The 20277-nt window shown below is 48.8% G+C and overlaps 1 protein-coding gene across 7 annotated transcripts; it reads right to left on the bottom strand.

Moving 5' to 3' along the window:
* Positions 1-63: 63 nt before the first annotated feature.
* micu3a (mitochondrial calcium uptake 3a) lies at positions 64-20097 on the bottom strand. 7 transcript variants are annotated; one of them, XM_084693531.1, is made up of 15 exons: positions 19808-20097; positions 18347-18491; positions 17499-17530; positions 17224-17302; positions 14265-14312; positions 13887-13969; positions 13711-13782; positions 12787-12828; positions 11178-11273; positions 7927-8021; positions 7557-7728; positions 2621-2729; positions 2258-2415; positions 1775-1839; positions 64-1514 (listed from the first exon to the last, which is right to left on the bottom strand). In XM_084693531.1, exons 1-15 carry the CDS (start codon positions 20075-20077, stop codon positions 1508-1510), a joined length of 1473 nt encoding a protein of 490 aa, XP_084549657.1. In that variant the 5' UTR covers positions 20078-20097; the 3' UTR covers positions 64-1507. The 7 variants fall into 7 exon arrangements, with proteins under 7 accessions (XP_084549657.1, XP_084549656.1, XP_084549658.1 ...); XM_084693530.1 differs by lacking the exon at positions 1775-1839 and having other exon boundaries at positions 64-1511; XM_084693532.1 differs by having other exon boundaries at positions 64-1839.
* Positions 20098-20277: the final 180 nt, after the last annotated feature.

Below are 20277 nucleotides of genomic sequence, written 5' to 3' on the forward strand. Positions count from 1 at the left end.
AGTTGACCTAATTCGTAATGATACAGCCCCCATCACCGTCAATTAAGATTCCGCCCACTCAGGTTATCAAGTTTAAACATAAATGTTTTATTCATGCAATCAACACAATTTCATTTGCCTTCTGTCCGTTATAATGACACACTAAACAAGGTTCAAATAGGTACGTTGCATGGAATGTTCAATTAACATAATCATCTTAAAATATAAATTACGATAGGAATGTAGCTACAGCATTCAATGAAATAACATTTAATCCTTCAAAAAAGTCTCTGGAGGTAGCCATAATTCAGTCATACAATAAATCATGTATCGCAATCTTTTTGTGTACAGTATTGAAATAGTTAAATGACGTTGATTTGCTGGGTATAGGTGAAAAAGGCACACTTGATGTAATTCGAGTCCGACACCAACCAACTTTCAGTATGTTCTTAGCAATAGTGTAGAGAAAAAAATAAATACAATTAAAGGTCAAGACAGGAATTTCGTTTTGTAGGCAAGAAAAATAAAGTTAAATAAAATATATATTTTTAAATAATCATAAATTTGTCAACTCTCTTCTTCCATTTCGCTAGGTCAATGATTCCTTCAATTTATTTAGTTATATGGCTATTGCAGCGATCATGGTTAAGATATTTTTATATGTTGGCCTTTACTGTGCAACACTCTCAAGCATTTTTACAAAAATACATATTTGGGACGACATGAGATGAAGATGGCATTCTATAGTCTTGCATTAATCACAGATTGTATATTATTGTATTTGATCATTTCCAAGTTATTTATTAACGAGACAATAGTTGTGTGACGTCTTGTTTTATAGTGTCCCACTGCTGCCTTGTGAGCAGGTACGCACGGCCCCCCTCGGTCGTAGTTTGGTGGGACAGTGATGTAGCAGTGAGGAGCAGCCTGGGGGGAGGAGGAGGAGGTTTGGAGGAGCCAGGTTGACTTATTCGGGGTGACAAGTGATGGACTGTGAGACTGACCTCACAGGTGCTTCATTCATAACAGATTGTGTGCATGCTAGTTAACTGTGGAGAGCCCTGGTTAGGACTGGGTCATGACTCTTCCAATCAGGATTACACTCAGGGTTATTCGATTCTTTGTTTCTACTCTTTTTCTCCACCACTACTTCCCCCCCTCCTCCTCCTCCTCCTCCTCTTTTTTTAGTCTTCTCCTCCTCTCTCCTCTTCTCTAGATCTTCTCCTCCTCTCTCCTCTTCTCTAGGTCTTCTCCTCCTCTCTCCTCTTCTCTAGATCTTCTCCTCCTCTCTCCTCTTCTCTAGGTCTTCTCCTCCTCTCTCCTCTTCTCTAGATCTTCTCCTCCTCCTCTCTCCTCCTGTTCTCTAGATCTTCTCCTCCTCCTCTCTCCTCCTGTTCTCTAGGTCTTCTCCTCCTCCTCTCTCCTCCTGTTCTCTAGGTCTTCTCGGTGAACCTCCTCCAGAGCTGGCGGACATGTTTCCTTCCTTCCGCCCTCACACAGGTGGGGAAGGACTTACCACGCGAACCGCTCACCTGGTGCACAGGAGCCAACACCACAAGTTAACTACCAGGCGGGATTCAAATGGGAGTCAAATTGGGGTGTCTGAATGTGCATGTGAATCAAACACAGGATTCGAACACAGAGTGAATCTGGATGCGGGGTCAACCTGAAGTAGGGTGCGCAGTATTGACTGAGGGATTAGAAGGCTCCTTGATAGACACAGTTACAGCTCAGAAAGCCCTACAGGGGCTGGTCCCAGAGGTCAGGGGTTAGGGGTCAGAGGTCAGGTACTTATCTGCCAGCCAGCTCCTTCTTCAGACACGACCTGAAGGAAGTGAACCTCTCCACAGCCTTGTAGCCCTGGGGTTAGCCAGCCAAAGAGAAGGAGGGAGGGATGAAGGGAGGGAGGAATGGGGGGAGGGATGGGGGAAGGGAAAGGGATGGAGGGAGAGAAAGAGACAGGCAGAGAGCCAGAGAGAGGGGTGGGGGTAGCAGGTTAGAGAAAGACAGTAAGGTGTGAGAAGTGTGTTACTGTACTAGCAAGCCAAGGACTGTGATGCCAGAGAGGAAGAGGAGAACAGATATCCATGCTGCAAGGCAGGCAGGTGTGACATCCACACTGCGAACACAGAACAGAACACTGCACGCTGTACCCACATACACCACTAGGTGGCAGGCATACTCAATGAATAGAATTGCATTACTTTTTAAATTTTCTTTCTTCACTCTCCCCCCATCTGTCCCCCTCCCATCATCCTTCTCCCTCCTCCCCCCTCACCCTGGCTCCTCTGTGCAGCCTGTCCTTCATGATGCCGATGAACTCTTTGTAGCTGAGCTGGTCATCGTGGTCCACGTCAAAGATCTTGAAGATAGTGTTGACCAGGTGTCGTGTCAGCTTCAGGCCCGTGGCCACGTACACCGCCCGCGCAAACTCATCTGTGTGTGTGTGAGTGTGTAGGGGGGTTGGGGTGTATGTGTGTGTGTGGGGGGGGGGGGGGGGAGGGAATGAGGGATGTAGTTTGAGAGAAACAGGTAAATAATTAGTCATACACAGTAACATGCTCTGATGGATGTTTCCAGTTTCCGTTCATGGATTGACTCGGTAAGAGGCAACACCACACACACACACACACAGCCCTACCCTGTCCTATGGATCTGCTGGCAAAGTTGTACATCTGCATGGCGATCGCAAAGTCCTCCAGGTTGTTGAGGAACTGAAAGAAGGAGCGGAACTCATCGAAGGTGATCCCCTGAATCACACACACACACACACAGAAGTTAGTGATGGACTCTATCACACAGGGAACCCGTTGACAGCATGACACACACGTTCCTCATCAGCCCACAGTACGGATCACCACGCGGCTCCAACTGCAGCTGCCTCGGGTGCTCATGCTGACCCCTGACACCATGCACGGCCAGTGTGGGCGGAGCTGGCAGATTAAGCCACGCCCCCAGGTGCAGGTCATCTACATGACATCACCATCAGGACTGTCTGGGGTCGTAGGGGACACAGGTCTGGTTACAATGATAAGAAACAATGTAACAATAACAGACATGAGCCAAATGTACTCTAATGCAAATCATTCTAAGCTGTATGAGAACAACTGTGCATGAAAACCCAGTGGTCTCATCAGACTGGAGGAACATAGAGATGATGATGATGATAACAACAGCAAGCAGACACGTGCATCAGTGCTGACGGAGGGAGTTGCATCATAGCTACCAACCTCCTGCCTCTGTGGGAGGAGAAGAGAGGGAGGAGAAGAGGAGGAGGAGAGGAGCAGGAGAGGAGGAGGAGAAGAGCAGGAGGAGAAGAGGAGGAGGAGAGGAGGAGAAGAGGAGGAGGAGAGGAGGAGAGGAGGAGGAGAAGAGGAGGAGAAGAGGAGGAGGAGGACAGGAGGAGGAGGTGAATAAGAAGAAGAGATTAAGGAGAAGAGGGAAAACAAGAGAGGGAGGAGAAGGAAAATGAGGAGAGAAAGGAAAGCAAAGAGGAGAGGAAAGAGAGGGAGGACCCAGAAAAACAGGGTTGAACAGGGAGAAAGAACACAGACACACACACACAGACACACACACACAGCACACACAGCACATCTGAGCTCCGCTTCTCATATTAAGGAAAGACACAAGAGCACATCTGAAGGGAGGATGAAGAACACATCTGAAGGGAGGATGAAGAGCACATCTGAAGGGAGGATGAAGAGCACATCTGAAGGGAGGATGAAGAGCACATCTGAAGGGAGGATGAAGAGCACATCTGAAGGATGAAGAGCACATCTGAAGGGAGGATGAAGAGCACATCTGAAGGGAGGATGAAGAGCACATCTGAAGGATGAAGAGCACATCTGAGGGGAGGATGAAGAGCACATCTGAAGGATGAAGAGCACATCTGAGGGGAGGATGAAGAGCACATCTGAAGGGAGGATGAAGAGCACATCTGAGGGGAGGATGAAGAGCACATCTGAAGGGAGGATGAAGAGCACATTTGAAGGGAGGATGAAGAGCACATCTGAAGGGAGGATGAAGAGCACATCTGAAGGGAGGATGAAGAGCACATCTGAAGGGAGGATGAAGAGCACATCTGAAGGGAGGATGAAGAGCACATCTGAAGGATGAAGAGCACATCTGAAGGATGAAGAGCACATCTGAAGGGAGGATGAAGAGCACATCTGAAGGATGAAGAGCACATCTGAAGGATGAAGAGCACATCTGAAGGGAGGATGAAGAGCACATCTGAGGGGAGGATGAAGAGCACATCTGAGGGGAGGATGAAGAGCACATCTGAAGGATGAAGAGCACATCTGAAGGGAGGATGAAGAGCACATCTGAAGGGAGGATGAAGAGCACATCTGAAGGGAGGATGAAGAGCACATCTGAAGGGAGGATGAAGAGCACATCTGAAGGGAGGATGAAGAGCACATCTGAAGGATGAAGAGCACATCTGAAGGATGAAGAGCACATCTGAAGGGAGGATGAAGAGCACATCTGAGGGGAGGATGAAGAGCACATCTGAAGGATGAAGAGCACATCTGAAGGATGAAGAGCACATCTGAAGGGAGGATGAAGAGCACATCTGAAGGGAGGATGAAGAGCACATCTGAAGGATGAAGAGCACATCTGAAGGGAGGATGAAGAGCACATCTGAAGGATGAAGAGCACATCTGAAGGATGAAGAGCACATCTGAAGGATGAAGAGCACATCTGAAGGGAGGATGAAGAGCACATCTGAGGGGAGGATGAAGAGCACATCTGAAGGATGAAGAGCACATCTGAAGGGAGGATGAAGAGCACATCTGAAGGGAGGATGAAGAGCACATCTGAAGGATGAAGAGCACATCTGAAGGGAGGATGAAGAGCACATCTGAAGGGAGGATGAAGAGCACATCTGAAGGATGAAGAGCACATCTGAAGGGAGGATGAAGAGCACATCTGAAGGGAGGATGAAGAGCACATCTGAAGGGAGGATGAAGAGCACATCTGAAGGATGAAGAGCACATCTGAAGGGAGGATGAAGAGCACATCTGAAGGGAGGATGAAGAGCACATCTGAAGGATGAAGAGCACATCTGAGGGGAGGATGAAGAGCACATCTGAAGGGAGGATGAAGAGCACATCTGAGGGGAGGATGAAGAGCACATCTGAAGGGAGGATGAAGAGCACATCTGAAGGATGAAGAGCACATCTGAAGGGAGGATGAAGAGCACATCTGAAGGGAGGATGAAGAGCACATCTGAAGGATGAAGAGCACATCTGAAGGGAGGATAAAGAGCACATCTGAAGGATGAAGAGCACATCTGAAGGGAGGATGAAGAGCACATCTGAAGGATGAAGAGCACATCTGAGGGGAGGATGAAGAGCACATCTGAAGGGAGGATGAAGAGCACATCTGAAGGATGAAGAGCACATCTGAAGGGAGGATGAAGAGCACATCTGAAGGGAGGATGAAGAGCACATCTGAAGGGAGGATGAAGAGCACATCTGAAGGGAGGATGAAGAGCACATCTGAAGGGAGGATGAAGAGCACATCTGAAGGATGAAGAGCACATCTGAAGGATGAAGAGCACATCTGAAGGGAGGATGAAGAGCACATCTGAAGGATGAAGAGCACATCTGAAGGGAGGATGAAGAGCACATCTGAAGGGAGGATGAAGAGCACATCTGAAGGGAGGATGAAGAGCACATCTGAAGGGAGGATGAAGAGCACATCTGAAGGATGAAGAGCACATCTGAAGGGAGGATGAAGAGCACATCTGAAGGGAGGATGAAGAGCACATCTGAAGGATGAAGAGCACATCTGAGGGGAGGATGAAGAGCACATCTGAAGGGAGGATGAAGAGCACATCTGAAGGATGAAGAGCACATCTGAAGGGAGGATGAAGAGCACATCTGAAGGGAGGATGAAGAGCACATCTGAAGGGAGGATGAAGAGCACATCTGAAGGGAGGATGAAGAGCACATCTGAAGGGAGGATGAAGAGCACATCTGAAGGATGAAGAGCACATCTGAAGGGAGGATGAAGAGCACATCTGAAGGGAGGATGAAGAGCACATCTGAAGGATGAAGAGCACATCTGAAGGGAGGATGAAGAGCACATCTGAAGGGAGGATGAAGAGCACATCTGAAGGATGAAGAGCACATCTGAGGGGAGGATGAAGAGCACATCTGACGGGAGGATGAAGAGCACATCTGAGGGGTGAAGAGCACATCTGAGGGGAGGATGAAGAGCACATCTGAAGGGAGGATGAAGAGCACATCTGAAGGATGAAGAGCACATCTGAGGGGAGGATGAAGAGCACATCTGAAGGGAGGATGAAGAGAACATCTGAGGGGTGAAGACAAAGGCACAAGTGCTTATTTGTAGACCTGGAGAGTTTGGAGGTAAAGTGCAGAGTGGCCAGAATAGATTATTGGGTTGTTTTTCCAGGTGTGACCAGAGAGACACATTGACACACAGCGCAAGCAGTCACACACTACTAACAACACACATATCGATTTGCTACTAGTTGCAAAATGTCATAATGATCGATTGCAGAACTTTGGAGGATAGAGAGTCTTTGGCATGTTCGCTAGCTAATTGAACTTTCTCCAGAGTAAAACTTAATGTCCAGTTCAGCATGCAGATATACATCTATGAACATTATCTGGACCTACGGACCTGATAAACACTGACCAACTAGCTAGCAATCAAGTTAGCATGGCTAACTATCTCTTCAGTAGTGTATGAGCTGATATCTCTGTATGTGAGCGTGTGTGTGTGTGTGTGTGAGAGAGTGTGTGTGTGTGTGTGTGTGTGAGAGTGTGTGTGTGTGTGTGTGACTTTCACAGCAAAATAACACATGTCCGTGAGGGGCAAGCTTGTCAATCAGTCAGCGTGTTTCAAAACCACAGGGTCACTGATGCTGTGAAGTGTGTGTGTGTGTGTGTGATGGGGTGTGAGAATCCACTTCTTCTTGACTACAAGGTGTCAGGCTGATACAGGCTTGAGTGACAGGTTCCATAGTGATGGGGCGGTAGTGCGCTCAACCATGTGTGTGTGGTGTGTGTGTGTGTGGGGTGTGTGTGTGTGTGTGGTGTGTGTGTGTGTCTGAGAGAAAGAGAGGTCTGGGGGACATTAGATCCAGCCTCTGCTAGTTGCTCAGTGGAGCGTTCAGGTGAGGAGAAGGGGAAGGAAGAGGGGGGAGGGGGGTAAGAGAAGACTGGGGCAACACTGGGGGTTAGGGCGCTTTGAGGGAGGAGGGGGAGGAGAGGGGGTGAGGGTGGATCATCCATATGGCACCTGATTGATTTCTGTTGCCATCAGGCCTTTAGTTTGTAGTCATCATTTGACCAGCTTCCTATGTAACTATGACCCCAAATTAAGAATTACTCTTACGTATAAATGTAAGTTTCTGAATATACTCTATCTTCTATAGATTCTATAGGGTGTTGAAAGTACTATATTCTATAGGTTCTATAAGGTTTCTGAATGTTCCATATTGTAGAGGTTCTAGGGTACTGAATATACCATATTCTCGAGGTTCCAGGGTTCTGACTATACCATATTCTAGAGGTTCTACAGGTTCTGAAGGTCCCCCTTACCTTCTCGTCGGGGATGGCCTGGCGTACGTTCTCCAGGTAGCTGCTGATGTTCTCCACATTGGTGTACCTCAGCAGGATCCTGGCAAAGTCCTCCTCACTGATGGTGGTCATGCCCTTGGAGAACGTGAGGAACTCGATCTCCAGCACTTCCGTCTGCAGGTTGTCCATGAATCTGGGGTGGGGCAGAGGGCACTGGTGTGTGTGTGTGTGTGTGTGTGGAAGGTTGTGTGTGTGTGTGTGTGGAAGGTTGTGTGTGTGTGTGTGGAAGGTTGTGTGTGTGTGTGTGTGGAAGGTTGTGTGTGTGTGTGTGTGGAGCAGGCCTGACCAGGTCTGATTTTCTGTCTCAAATATCGGTTTCCATGGCGATTACCTGTAGAAGTCGTCGAAGGTAAGCTCTGCCTTGCCCTTCTTCCCAAAGAAATGAACCAATAGTGTGGTGTCAATCATCATCCCCTCCTCTGCACGCTGCCATTGGTTAGAGTGGAGGAGAGGGGCGGGGACAAGAGAGGAGTCCATCAGTTACAAACCAAAGCAAGCCTTCTGATTGGTCAAAGAGTGGGCGGGGAGTGGTTCGCGATTATCGATCCAAGATGGCAGCCAGTGTACCAGTCAGCCAGACAGTGAGCATTCTGCACACGTGCAGTGCATACAGAGGCCAAAGGTCATAACAGACAGTCAAGTCAACCAATCAGCTTCCACCATCCCAACAGCCATTTTCCTGTCAGGCTCCAGTTCGGCCTGCTCCCACAACACCATCTGTAGAGGGGACCTCCGCTGGAGGGGACCCCGGCTGGAGGACCCCCCCCACGCTGGAGGGGACCCCCCCCACGCTGGAGGGGACCCCGCTGGCAGCCACGTTAACCCTAACCTTGAGCCAGCTGGGGGGGGGGTGCAGATCAGAGCCTGACCATGCAGACCAGGAGGAGCAGGAGGGGGGGGGGGGGGGGGGGAGGGGAGGGGGGTAGCACACAGACAGCTGTGGACACAGACACACATGCCTTTACACTCTGCTGGTGGGGGGAGAGAGAGGAGGGAGGGAGGGGGAGAGAGAGGAGGGAGGGAGGGGGAGAGAGAGAGAGAGAGAGAGAGAGAGAGAGAGAGAGAGAGGACAGTGTCCGGCGTAGACAGACAGGCTGGTTTTTGACACTACATCCCATGCATTTCTGTGCCGGCGGAACATCAAACAGGACACACAACAAGACAAGACACCACAGCGACAACACAAACCACGAGAACTGACAGAAATGCAACACAGAATGTGAACAGATGACACCTTTTCCTGAAGGGAGAATCTCAGGTATCTCTGGATTAGAACGGTTCCCTCTCTCCCTTTCTCACTCATTCGCTCTGTATACAAAATACTGCACTGCAGCCCCCCCCCCCTCTGTTCTAGCCCTGTAAATGATCCTGGTTATCTGGGACCAATTGGGGGGATTTGTGTGTGTGTACGCAGGAATGTCTTTATTTTGGTAATCCTACACTAAACATCCCCTTTCATCTCCAAAAGGCAAAACGCATGTGTGTGCTGCGTTAAACATTTACATTTAGAGCGACTTACAGTAATTACAGGGGACATTCCCCTGAGGCAAGTAGGGTGAAGTGCCTTGCCCAAAAACACAATGTCATTTGGCGGGAATTGATCCAGCAACCTTTTGATTACCTGCCAGATTCCCTAACCGCTCAGCCACCTGACTCCCTAGACCAGGCTAAGCTCAGTAAAAGGTGTATTTTCCAGGCTTCTCACACAGCGCTTCCAGACCTGCTAGACCCGGATAGGAGGAGAGGATGATTGACTGGTCAAAGAACCAATGGCCTTGGCCCTTCGCCACAGCATCCAATCCCGAGCCATGCTCAAGTCACTGGCAAACTCTACAGTCCTTCTCCAAGGGAAGCTAGGAGCATGGTGCCATCATCCCCATCATCATCTCCATCGTCATCATCATGACCTGCAGGATGCTGTGTTCTACCTCCAGTCTAAAGTCCTGGTGTCCCAGAGGAGCCGGAAGGAGCCCAGGTGAGCCCAGGTGAGCCCAGGTGAGCCCAGGTGAGCCCAGGTGAGCCCCCGGCCACAACAGAGAGAAAACAACATGTAGGACACAGTTCCACCCTGCCTCTAGACACAGTGGAGGTTTTGACGTTTGTTTCGGTTTTGGAATCGAGACCGTGTGAAAAGGAAAGATGGATCATCCTTGGAGAGACAGTCATGAAGGGAAGGATGGAAGTTAGCTCTGCCCTTATCTCTCTCTACCCTCGGCCCTCGGCCCTCTCTCTCTCTCTCTACCCTCGGCCCTCGGCCCTCTCTCTCTCTCTACCCTCGCCCCTCCTCTCTCTCTCTACCCTCCCCCCTCCTCTCTCTCTGCCTCTCTCTCTCTCTCTCTCTCTCTCCATCCCTTCCTTCTGTGAGGATGATGTAATAACACAAGAGTTCCTGGAAGCACTCGTGTATGTGTGTGTGAGATCATCATCATGACGACATAATTGTTATTACAGCCATACAGTGTGTGTGACTATGTGTGTGTGTACGAGACTAACTTGTAGCCTTTGATCTCTGAGTTGAGGTGAATAACAGTTATTATTCCTGTCAATCTGAAAGGTGTCTTCCCCTCTCTCTCTCCCTCCCTCCCCCTCTCTCTCTCTCCCGCTCTCTCTCTCTCTCTCCCTCTCTCTCCCCCTCCCTCCTCTACTGACTAACCTAGCTGACTGGTTGTGGCAGGTTTGCAGGCAGTCAGACAGCCAGGCAGTCACTCCCCCTGCTGCAGACAAACCCAGTGACTCATCCGTGTCACAGAGGAAACACACCTCCTCTATCCACATGTGTGCTGCAGCCCTAACCCTTACACATGTGATGTATGGGTGGTGTTCGTGTTTAACCTTCCTTCTACATACATGGTTACCTGGTCAGATAGAGACATCACAGAACACATCACACCAATACACTAAATCACGGATGAATCACCATTGACATCAAAGCCGTGGTACAGAGTCAACAACACACACACTCACACGCACACACAAGAAGCTGATTAAGGCAGGGAGAGACCCTGTTTTTCAACGCAGGAGTTCTCTTTAACACTGACTAACCCTACCACATTTAACACCTAGACACAACAACATCACTAACCATTACTTGACCACGTGGATCAGGGTTATGAATGGATTAATAATACTGGTTATCTATGGAGTATGAATGGATCAATACTGGTTATCTATAGAGTATGAATGGATTAATACTGGTTATCTATGGAGTATGAATGGATTAATACTGGTTATCTATGGAGTATGAATGGATCAATACTGGTTATCTATAGAGTATGAATGGATTAATACTGGTTATCTATAGAGTATGAATGGATTAATACTGGTTATCTATGGAGTTTGAATGAATTAATACTGGTTATCTATGGAGTTTGAATGAATTAATACTGTTTTTTTATGGAGTATGAATGAGTTCATACTGGTTATCTACGGAGTATATATGGATTTATAATGGTTATCTATGGATTCTGAATGACTTCATACTGGTTACACTCTGTACACAGTGTGTGGTATACGTCTGCCAGGTCAGAGAACAGAGGGATGGATGGAGGGATGGATGGAGGGATGGATGGAGGACAGGTATACCTCTGCCAGGTCAGAGAACAGCGCGTGACTTGCGCCGCGCCTCAGAACGTCCCAGTAGCTCCTGGTAACAAGCTCTTGACTGTCCCTCTTTAGCACCTGTGGAGACCACCACACAGCACACTCATCAGCCCATCCAGGGGGGGCAGGGGGGGCAGGGGGGGCAGGGGGTGTGGGGAGGGAGGGGGCCAGGGAGGGGGCCAGGGAGGGGGGCCAGGGAGGGAGAGAGGGATACAGAGTGCCGTTCTGACTGAGCCCAGGGTCAAATATTTGGTGTGATGGAAAGTGAGCTGGCGTGCTTGTCTCCCTGCTCGTGTCTCTGGCCCCAGAGGGACACGAGGTTAACTCACCCTGACTTCCTCCCTACACAAGGGTCAACCTGCTCGTTCATCATATGGACAGCATGGCTGTGTGTGTGTGTGTGTGTGTGAGAGGGAGATCATGTGTTGAAGCGTGTCTACCTGTAAAGGAGAGAGTGGAGGATGTGCATGTGAGGATGTGTGTGCGTGAGGGAGGGAGAGTGGTGTGTGGGGTGTGTGTGGTGTGTTGTGTCCGTGTGTGGTGTGTGTGGGGTGTGTGTGTGGTGTGTGTGTGTGGTGTGTGTGGGGTGTGTGGTGTGTGGTGTAGGGTGTGTGTGTGTGGTGTGTGTGTGTGTGGTGTGTGTGTGTGGTGTGTGGTGTGTGTGTGGTGTGTGTGTGTGTGGGGTGTGGTGTGTGTGGCCTGCTTCTCTGCCTAGCAGGATGTGTGAGAGGTAAGCAGTGTGTATTAAAGAAGAGAGACACAGAGCTGTAGTCCAAACACAACCAGGCAGCTGGGAGCTCTGGACAGCACTTAACAGCTTTGATCTCTCTCCCTCTCTCTCTCTCTCTCTCTCTCTCTCTCTCTCTCTCTCTCTCTCTCTCTGTCTCTCTATCTCTCTCTCTGTCTCTCTTTGTCTATCTGTCTATCTCTCCTCCCCTCTATATGTGACTCTCTCTTCCTGTCTGCCTCTGTCTCTTTATGTCTCTCGCTCTCTCTGTTCCTAAGCACAGTCATAGTATTTTTCCATAGCTAGCTCGGAATTTGTTCGTGGACGCTTCTGATGTTCTGTACAGAGATTTCTGCCTCCTCCTCCTCTCCTCCTCCTCCTCCTCTTCCTTTCCTCCTCCTCCTCCTCCTCCTTTCCTCCTCAACAGCATCATGGCTGATTGTATTTAGAGCAGGAGTGTCTCAAGTCATTTTAAATTAGATCATGCTCTATTGTTGGAGTCCATCTCTTTGACCCCTCTAAATCTATTACCCTTCCTCCACCCCTCCTCTCCTGCCCTCCTCCACCCCTCCACCCCTCCTCTCCTGCCCTCCTCCGCCATCATCCCCCAATCAATCACACAGGCAGTCTGACAGATGGACAGAGACAGAGGTCGTACAGATGATAGAGGTCACAGGCCTGAAGATAATCTTTCTCCTTTTCATTCTCTATCACTTTCCATCCACCCATACAACTGTCCGGCCATCCATCTGTCCATCCACCCATTTATGCATCCGCCCCTCTCTCGCCATCCATCTACTGTACAATCTCTCTGGTTGTCAGGACAACAGAGGTCAGAGGACGGGGGTTGGTTTGGATACATACGCTGTTGATCGGAGCAAACTGATATCCATACAGCTGCATACTCTTATAGAGACAGAGGGAGGGGAGGAATGGGAGGAGAGGAGGAAAGGAGAAGACAGAAGAGGATGCACAACATGCAAACAGAAGGGAGGAGGAAGAGGAAGAGGAAGAGGAGGAGGAAGAGGAGAGAGCTGTTAGTACATGCGAGGAGAGAGGCAGTCACACGCTAACACAACTAACACATCTGGTGCTGTAAGTGCTGTACAAACAATATATACATATCCATGTATATATACTGTGTAATATATATACTGTGTAATAAGCTAAGAGTGCTGAGTCCCTCTGTTCTTAATGCTACACCAGAACAGTCTAACCTAAACACCATCCCTCTCTCTCTCTCTCTCTCGCTCTCTCTCTCTCTCTCTCTCTCCTCTCTCTCTTCTCTCTCTCTTCTCTCTCTCTCTCTCTTTCTCTCTCTCTCTCTCCCTCCCATTCTTCCCCCTTTACCTCCCCCCTCCCCTGGGTAGATCATCTGTCTTCTGATTGGTCCTTTCTGGCTGCCCTGCATAAGCTTCCAATCAGATCCCAGTGCTTAGGTTAGGCCACCCAGACCAGCCAATCAGAGATGGAGCCGGTCACAGCAGGACTGAGGAGGACTCCTGGTTGGCTGGTTGGCGCATCATTCAAACAAACACACATCACTATGTCAGGACACTATCAGAACACGTTACACACTGAACCTCTCTATGCAACCTTCAAACCTGCGGTATATGGATGTTTAACATTAGATGTTACATGACTGATATAATATCAATGATATACAGAATATATGACGCATTACACATACAGTACCAGTCAAAAGTTGAATTGAATGGGAAAATGTGTCCAAACTTTTGACTGGTACTGTACATCCACATGGATAAGTAATACACTCTTTGATCTTACCAGCTGTGCTGACTTCTCTAAGTCTCCTTTTCTCCCTCTCTTCTCGTTTTTCTTGCGGAAGATCTCCTGCAGCTGAAGACAGCAAGACTACATTACCCAGGGTCAACATGCCTAGGCTTCATCTGCCGCCTTGTCATTGTGACTACGCTCCCCAGAATGCAACAGCACACACTCACCACCAGGAACTCTCTCTTATCCACCATCTGGTTGCCGTCAGCATCAAACATGTTGAAGGCAATCTTGAAGCCGGCATGGGGCTCTGAGAGAGGGAGAGAAGGAGGGAGAGAGAGGGAGGGAGAGAGAGGGAGGGAGAGAAAGAGAGAGGAAGAGAGGGGGAGATAGAGAGAGGAGAGACAGAGGGTGAGTGAAGTGAGAGATGTATTCCAGATGTGGAGCCTCGTCCCCAGGCCTGCAACAGCAGATCGTTGTGACGAGGCAGGTGACCTCCATGTGAGGCAGCTGACCTCCAGGTGAGGCAGCTGACCTCCAGGTGAGGCAGCAGACCTCCAGGTGAGGCAGCTGACCTCCAGGTGAGGCAGGGCAGGTGTACTCACTGGTCAGGATGCAGAGCAGGAACAGGTACTCTGTGTAGGCTATGATACCTGGAGAGGATAGAGAGAGGACAGGGTCACCAACACTGCTGTTACACACACCCACCCACGCCAAAGAGCAACAGGCTGGGTCCTCCAGCCCAAAGCACCACCGGTGTCTGATATGAAAGCCTGGTTAAAATGTTTATTGATGTTCAAACACTCTGGTGATAGATGAGAACACAAAGTCTTCTCTTTCTTTCTTCCTCTGCCTCTCCTCTCATCCCCCCTCCTCCCATCTTCCTCCCCCCTAATCCTTCCTTTCAAGCTGATAAAATCTGAGCTGTGGTCTGTAGAGCAAGGCACAGTGTGTGTGTGTGTGTTTGTCTGTGTGTGTTATCATATAAATGTATTGGTTCACTTGTGTCTCCCTCTCCTCTACCTCTCCTCCCTTTCTCTCTTCCCTCTTTCTCTGCGTGGTCTTTTCTTCTTCCTCCTTCTCCCTCCCTCCATGCCTGGGAGAGGAGATAAGGTCGGTAACTACTGAAGGTTCAGGGACTGATTTTCCTTTGTGAGTGCGTATGTGTGAAGGTGTGTGTCTCTCTCTCACACACTAACACACACACAAATACACACAGACACACACACACTCTGTCACACAGTCTCACACACACCTTCATTGATTACAGTAAACGTTGAAACCTTCTTTGTGTTAAGAGCAGTGATACCCTCTGTGACATTGCTTGTAAAAAGGGCTATACAAATACGATTTGATTTGATACCAGGACAGAACAAGACTCTCTTACACACTCACACACACACACACACACAGACCTCTGACGACATGACAACCAAGATAAATGTGCTCGGGCAAAACCCTCAAATTCTTTTGTCTGGCGCTCAACGCGGTTTCCGAGGGCAACCGTAACCGGACGCCATCCCAGAATAAAGCCTGCCGGTGGTCGTCAGCAGATGGCGTGTCTTGACATCCCACACACACACACTTTTGTTTTCTGCTTAATTAACACTAGCTGTCTCTGTGTGTTCAGGAATCTCATTCCCCCCCCCCAGTCCCCCAGACCCCCAGTCCCCCAGCCCCCCAGTCCCCCAGTCCCCCAGCCCCCCCCTCCCGCTACTTCTCTCTGGCGGCATGCCTGAGGCTAAGAAAACATTTCCACCTCAGTACCTTGTAGGAGCAGCGTTTGTGTGTCAAAGAAGAGACCAAGAGACACTACAGAACTCAGCTGGCTACGGACCCTCCCTTCTTCTCTATCTCTCCCAATTCTGTATTTTTCTTCATCCCTCTATCCCTGCACCTCTCCTCATCTCCAGCCCTCCATCCTACAGGACTCCACATCAGCATCAAGATGCTATCAAGCTATCAAGATCATGCAAATGAGATGGAGAGAGAGGAGGGAGATGGAGATGAGAAGGAGAGAGACAGAGAGGGAGTACGAGAGGAGAGAAAGAGAGAAGGGGGGAGGGAGAGAGAAGAGAGGAGAGGGAGGGAGAGAGAAGGGGGAGGGAGAGAGAAGAGAGGAGAGGGAGGGAGAGAGAAGAGAGGAGAGGGAGGGAGAGAGAAGAGAGGAGAGGGAGGGAGAGAGAAGAGAGGAGAGGGAGGGAGAGAGAAGAGAGGAGAGGGAGGGAGAGAGAAGAGAGGAGAGGGAGGGAGAGAGAAGAGAGGAGAGGGGAGGGGAGAGAGAAGGGGGAGGGAGAGAGAAGAGAGGAGAGGGAGGGAGAGAGAAGAGAGGAGAGGGAGGGAGAGAGAAGAGAGGAGAGGGAGGGAGAGAGAAGGGGGGAGGGAGAGAGAAGAGAGGAGAGGGAGGGAGAGAGAAGAGAGGAGAGGGAGGGAGAGAGAAGGGGGGAGGGAGAGAGAAGAGAGGAGAGGGAGGGAGAGAGAAGGGGGAGGGAGAGAGAAGAGAGGAGAGGGAGGGAGAGAGAAGGGGGAGGGAGAGAGAGGAGAGGGTAGAGAAGGAGGTTATTTTTATCGTCCTCAGAAGGAACAGAGAGAGAGAGGATAATTACCACCATGGGGACTTGGCCATCGTGTGCCTCCACTGGTGCAAACTGTTCTAGAAACACTTTAATGACACGGCACATACACTCACACACACGTTTACACACTCACACGCACACACTGACACGCACTCACACAAATACTCACACACACACACACATGCAAAAACTCGTGTGAGGCCTACTTCATCTATTTTTGCGTAAGTTTGATTCACTTCGTAGAGAGATAGAGGAGAGGGGGGAGGGGGGACAGACGACAGAAGAAGGGAAGAGAGAGGAGAAAGATGGAACGGATAGAAAGGGAGGAGAGAGAAGGAAAGAGAGGTGGTCTATTTTTAGACCTGGGTAGCAGGCTGACCGTAAGGTGACCACAGGAGGGTACAGGCTTAGGAGACCACGCTGACACACACACACACCTACATTTACACACACACACCCACATTTACACACACACGCTCTGGGTGAGTCTGTGGCTATGCGATGGCTCTCGGAGTGTGTGAGACTGGTCAGACATGTAGATGTTCCCTTCCTGTCACACCTGACTGTCACTGTGCCGGAGCCTTCCGTCACCACAGCAAGTCACCTTTCATGACTTTGTCACTATCACACTGCTCACACTCCCAGATAGCATGCTAATCAGTGTGTGTGTCTGCGTGTTTACGTGGTGAGTGTGTGTATGTACCTGCATGTATGTGTGTGTCTAATGTGTGTGCGTGTTACTGCATGTGATAGAATGAAGACATGCGTGCTTGACTGTGTGAGTTGAGCTTTTGCACAAGGTGCTTTTGTCAGGCTGAAGTGTGTGCCTGTGTTTGTGTTTGTGTGTCTGTGTTCGTGTGTCTGTGTTTGTGTGTCTGTGTCTGTGTGTCTGTGTGGTTAGTATATGCATGTGTGTCTGGTGTGTATGTGTGTGTGGTGTGTGTGTGTGTGGGCTGTGTTCTGTTGTGACAGAACAAGGTTCTCCTACCTCGTTCTCTCAGGTTCCGGAACAGCTTGGATGTTCCCTTCCATACAGGGGGCGTGTCTAACAGGATCTTCTCCAGCTCCTGACACAAACACACATACACACACACACACATCTAGATGAGTCACCACTCACCTTCCAGTGTGACTACTCTACTATTTTATTTCAAAAGTCTCAGCTTGTTACTAGCATGACAGACTTAGTTTGTTTTTCTAATAGGAACTTAATAAATGTTAAATAATGATATTTATGATTGGTTTGTAGAGAGAGGTACAGACCTGTTTAGTTAGAGATCTCCAGGGTTTTTTGTCTGAAAGCACGGACAGGAAAATCCAAAATAAGACTTACATTTAATTAAATTCCAATATTTGTTTGAAACAACAAAATGCTTTAGCAAGTTATGAGAGGAGAGGAGGAGAGAGGAGAGGAGGAGAGAAGGAGAGAGGAGAGGAGAGAGGAGGAGGGAGGAGAGGGTGGGTGGGCTTGGGTAGATAGCATCAGTAGGAGCAGGCCTTAATGCTCCTTCACAGACATTATACACACATACTGTATATACACTGTCATGGAGGCTAGGTCTACTGTGTGTGTGTCCATGGAATGTTCCAGTAAAAGCCGTTGTTGTATTTTATACCATGGGCTCATCTAATTCAACTTCAAAAGGGTCATTAGTGAGGCTGCGTGCTGAAAGGGTGTGTAGTTTAGATATATCAGGTATCAGTGACTAACGCACACACACACAAGCCCAAACGCTTATGTTAGCACACACACACACACCATAAAATGGTCTATCTAGCCTGTGTGTGTGTGTGTGTCGGTCTGTGTGTGTGTGCGTGTGTCGGTCTGTGTGTGTGTGTGTGTCGGTCTGACTAACATCTACTCTCAGACTAAACAATGTCAGTACACCCCTATGTCTGAGAGTGATCTGTGGTGAGCTTAGGAGAGATGAGAAGAAGAAAAAGTGAGAAAGGGAAAAAATAAAAAGAGAGAAAGGAAAAGAATAGAAAAGAGTGGTGTGCATTTACAACTGGCAGGGGGTTAAAAGAACTGCCATAAAACTTCAGCGATCCAAGATGGACGCCCAGTTTCCTACATTCCCCACTGTGAGGCGGGTAACTGGTGTACGTACTGCGTGGCTCGCTCATGGTGACAGACTCGATGAAGTTCTGGGGGGTCATGTAGAGTTGGCCTTCGTACTCCACTGAGCTGAACAACCGAAAGCGATGCTCATGGGAGGACATGTGTACCTCTCCTTCTTCAAAGTCATACCTCGCCTTGGAGCACACACACACACATGCATACAGGTACACACACACCCGCACACAAACACCAGCATAAACTTGATACATTCATCACAACATCGTCTAAAAACACAAACTCTTCTCTCCTTCAACTCAAACATTACTGGTGATATTAAAGTTTTAAAACATCTAACAAGTTTCTGTCACTGAAGATGTGCTAAAAGTCCTTTCTTAACGCACAACACAAACTCTTTTTAGGTTTCCAGAGTTTCCGTCTATAAATAGCAGCACCTCTGGCACGAGCACTCAGGACACAGAAGGCGGAAGCAGCAGCGAGCTCATTAGCATAATGCTCAGATTCCACTGCGCAAAATAGCACATTCATCTCGGCTGTAATTATATGAGGCTAAATTTAGACTACACACCCAGCGTGCCACTTCAGCGTAACGGTTTTCCTGCACTCAATTAATTTGCATACAGAGCAAATTCATTCATAAAGCTTTCCTGAATATTTTGGGCGCGCTGACACTCAAGAGAGGGAGTTCACGAGGCCTAGACTTTTAGAGTTGCTTGCGAGTTTGCTAGTTTTATATCCGTTTGGCTACCCGAAGTCCCCAAACATGCCTAAATATGGGAATTCTGAAAATATCTCTGTGCTCGTGGGAACGACATTTTTGACAGTCTGCCAAGATAGTCAAGAAGGATTATTTCAAATAATTTGATGGGTCGTTTACTCTTATCTTCTAATAACGAAACACATCAGAGTTTTGTGTGAGCGTTGTGCTTAAGGGTGCCATCTCCATCTCCGACGTGTGCGCGCGCGTGTGTGGCCAAGCTTTGACTCTGAAGATAATGCGCAGCAGCGCAGTAACTGTCCCACATGAAAGAGATGTGCGCGCGCGTGCCTTGTCATTTTCAGCACCAGCTCGAGCGGAGAGCGCTCTTCCCGCGGTCGTCTCATCCACTTGCTAACATCTCGAGACAAAAATAGTAGCGCGTTTTGTTTCCGCGTCATACCGTTGGGAATTACACAATCTTTCATTTCATGTAGGCCCACACAAAACTCACAAGTCTGCCAAATGTAGAGATAATTTCAATAACCTAAAGAACACCATATAAAACACACAACACTGCATTTCAGCTGACTTTAACCACTTCTATGTATTCACACCATTGTGAGAGAATGGCTTTGGCAGTAACTAAGGAAACAATGTCAACACGGCTGTTTACATACACTCAGTGAACTTTCAAGAACTCAGGAAGGCTTTTCTATACGTGGCATTTCCTACCAACTGGGTGTCACTGCACGTTTACCACCCTACTACCCATTAAAGCATAGAACATCGTACCGTTTCTTTGGCAGCGACCGCGGGAAGGGAGGGCAGAAGATCCCGGCCGTTGATGCGGTAGCAGCCCATCCTTTTCCTGCGGCTCTCGTTGTTAATGTCGTTGTAAAAATAAAACGCCACGGCTCCTCCCGCAGCCAAACACATCCCAACGGCGAGACATCTTCGTGTCCTTCCTCCGATTACCGTCTGAGCACAGTGGAGGTCGTTTCGAGGCGCGGACCACACATTTAATCTGTTCGCCACGGCTGCCAGTCTCCGAAAAGCGGCCATTGCTGTTGCTATGATGATAGAATAATATTGCTGCGGATTGTGTTCCCTCTCATCGCGAGAAGTGAGATCAGCCTGGCTCAGTGTAGAGTAGAGGCACCGGGTGAAGTCCGAGGTTTACACAACCTGAGATGAAATGCTCCGATGGGTTTTAACTTTAGTAACAGAAAAGTTGAGGATTCTTTCATAAATAAGTAAACGAA

This window comes from Hypomesus nipponensis, chromosome 27, assembly GCF_054491055.1.
Source record: "Hypomesus nipponensis isolate SF chromosome 27, ASM5449105v1, whole genome shotgun sequence".
Taxonomy (NCBI): Eukaryota; Metazoa; Chordata; class Actinopteri; order Osmeriformes; family Osmeridae; genus Hypomesus; species Hypomesus nipponensis.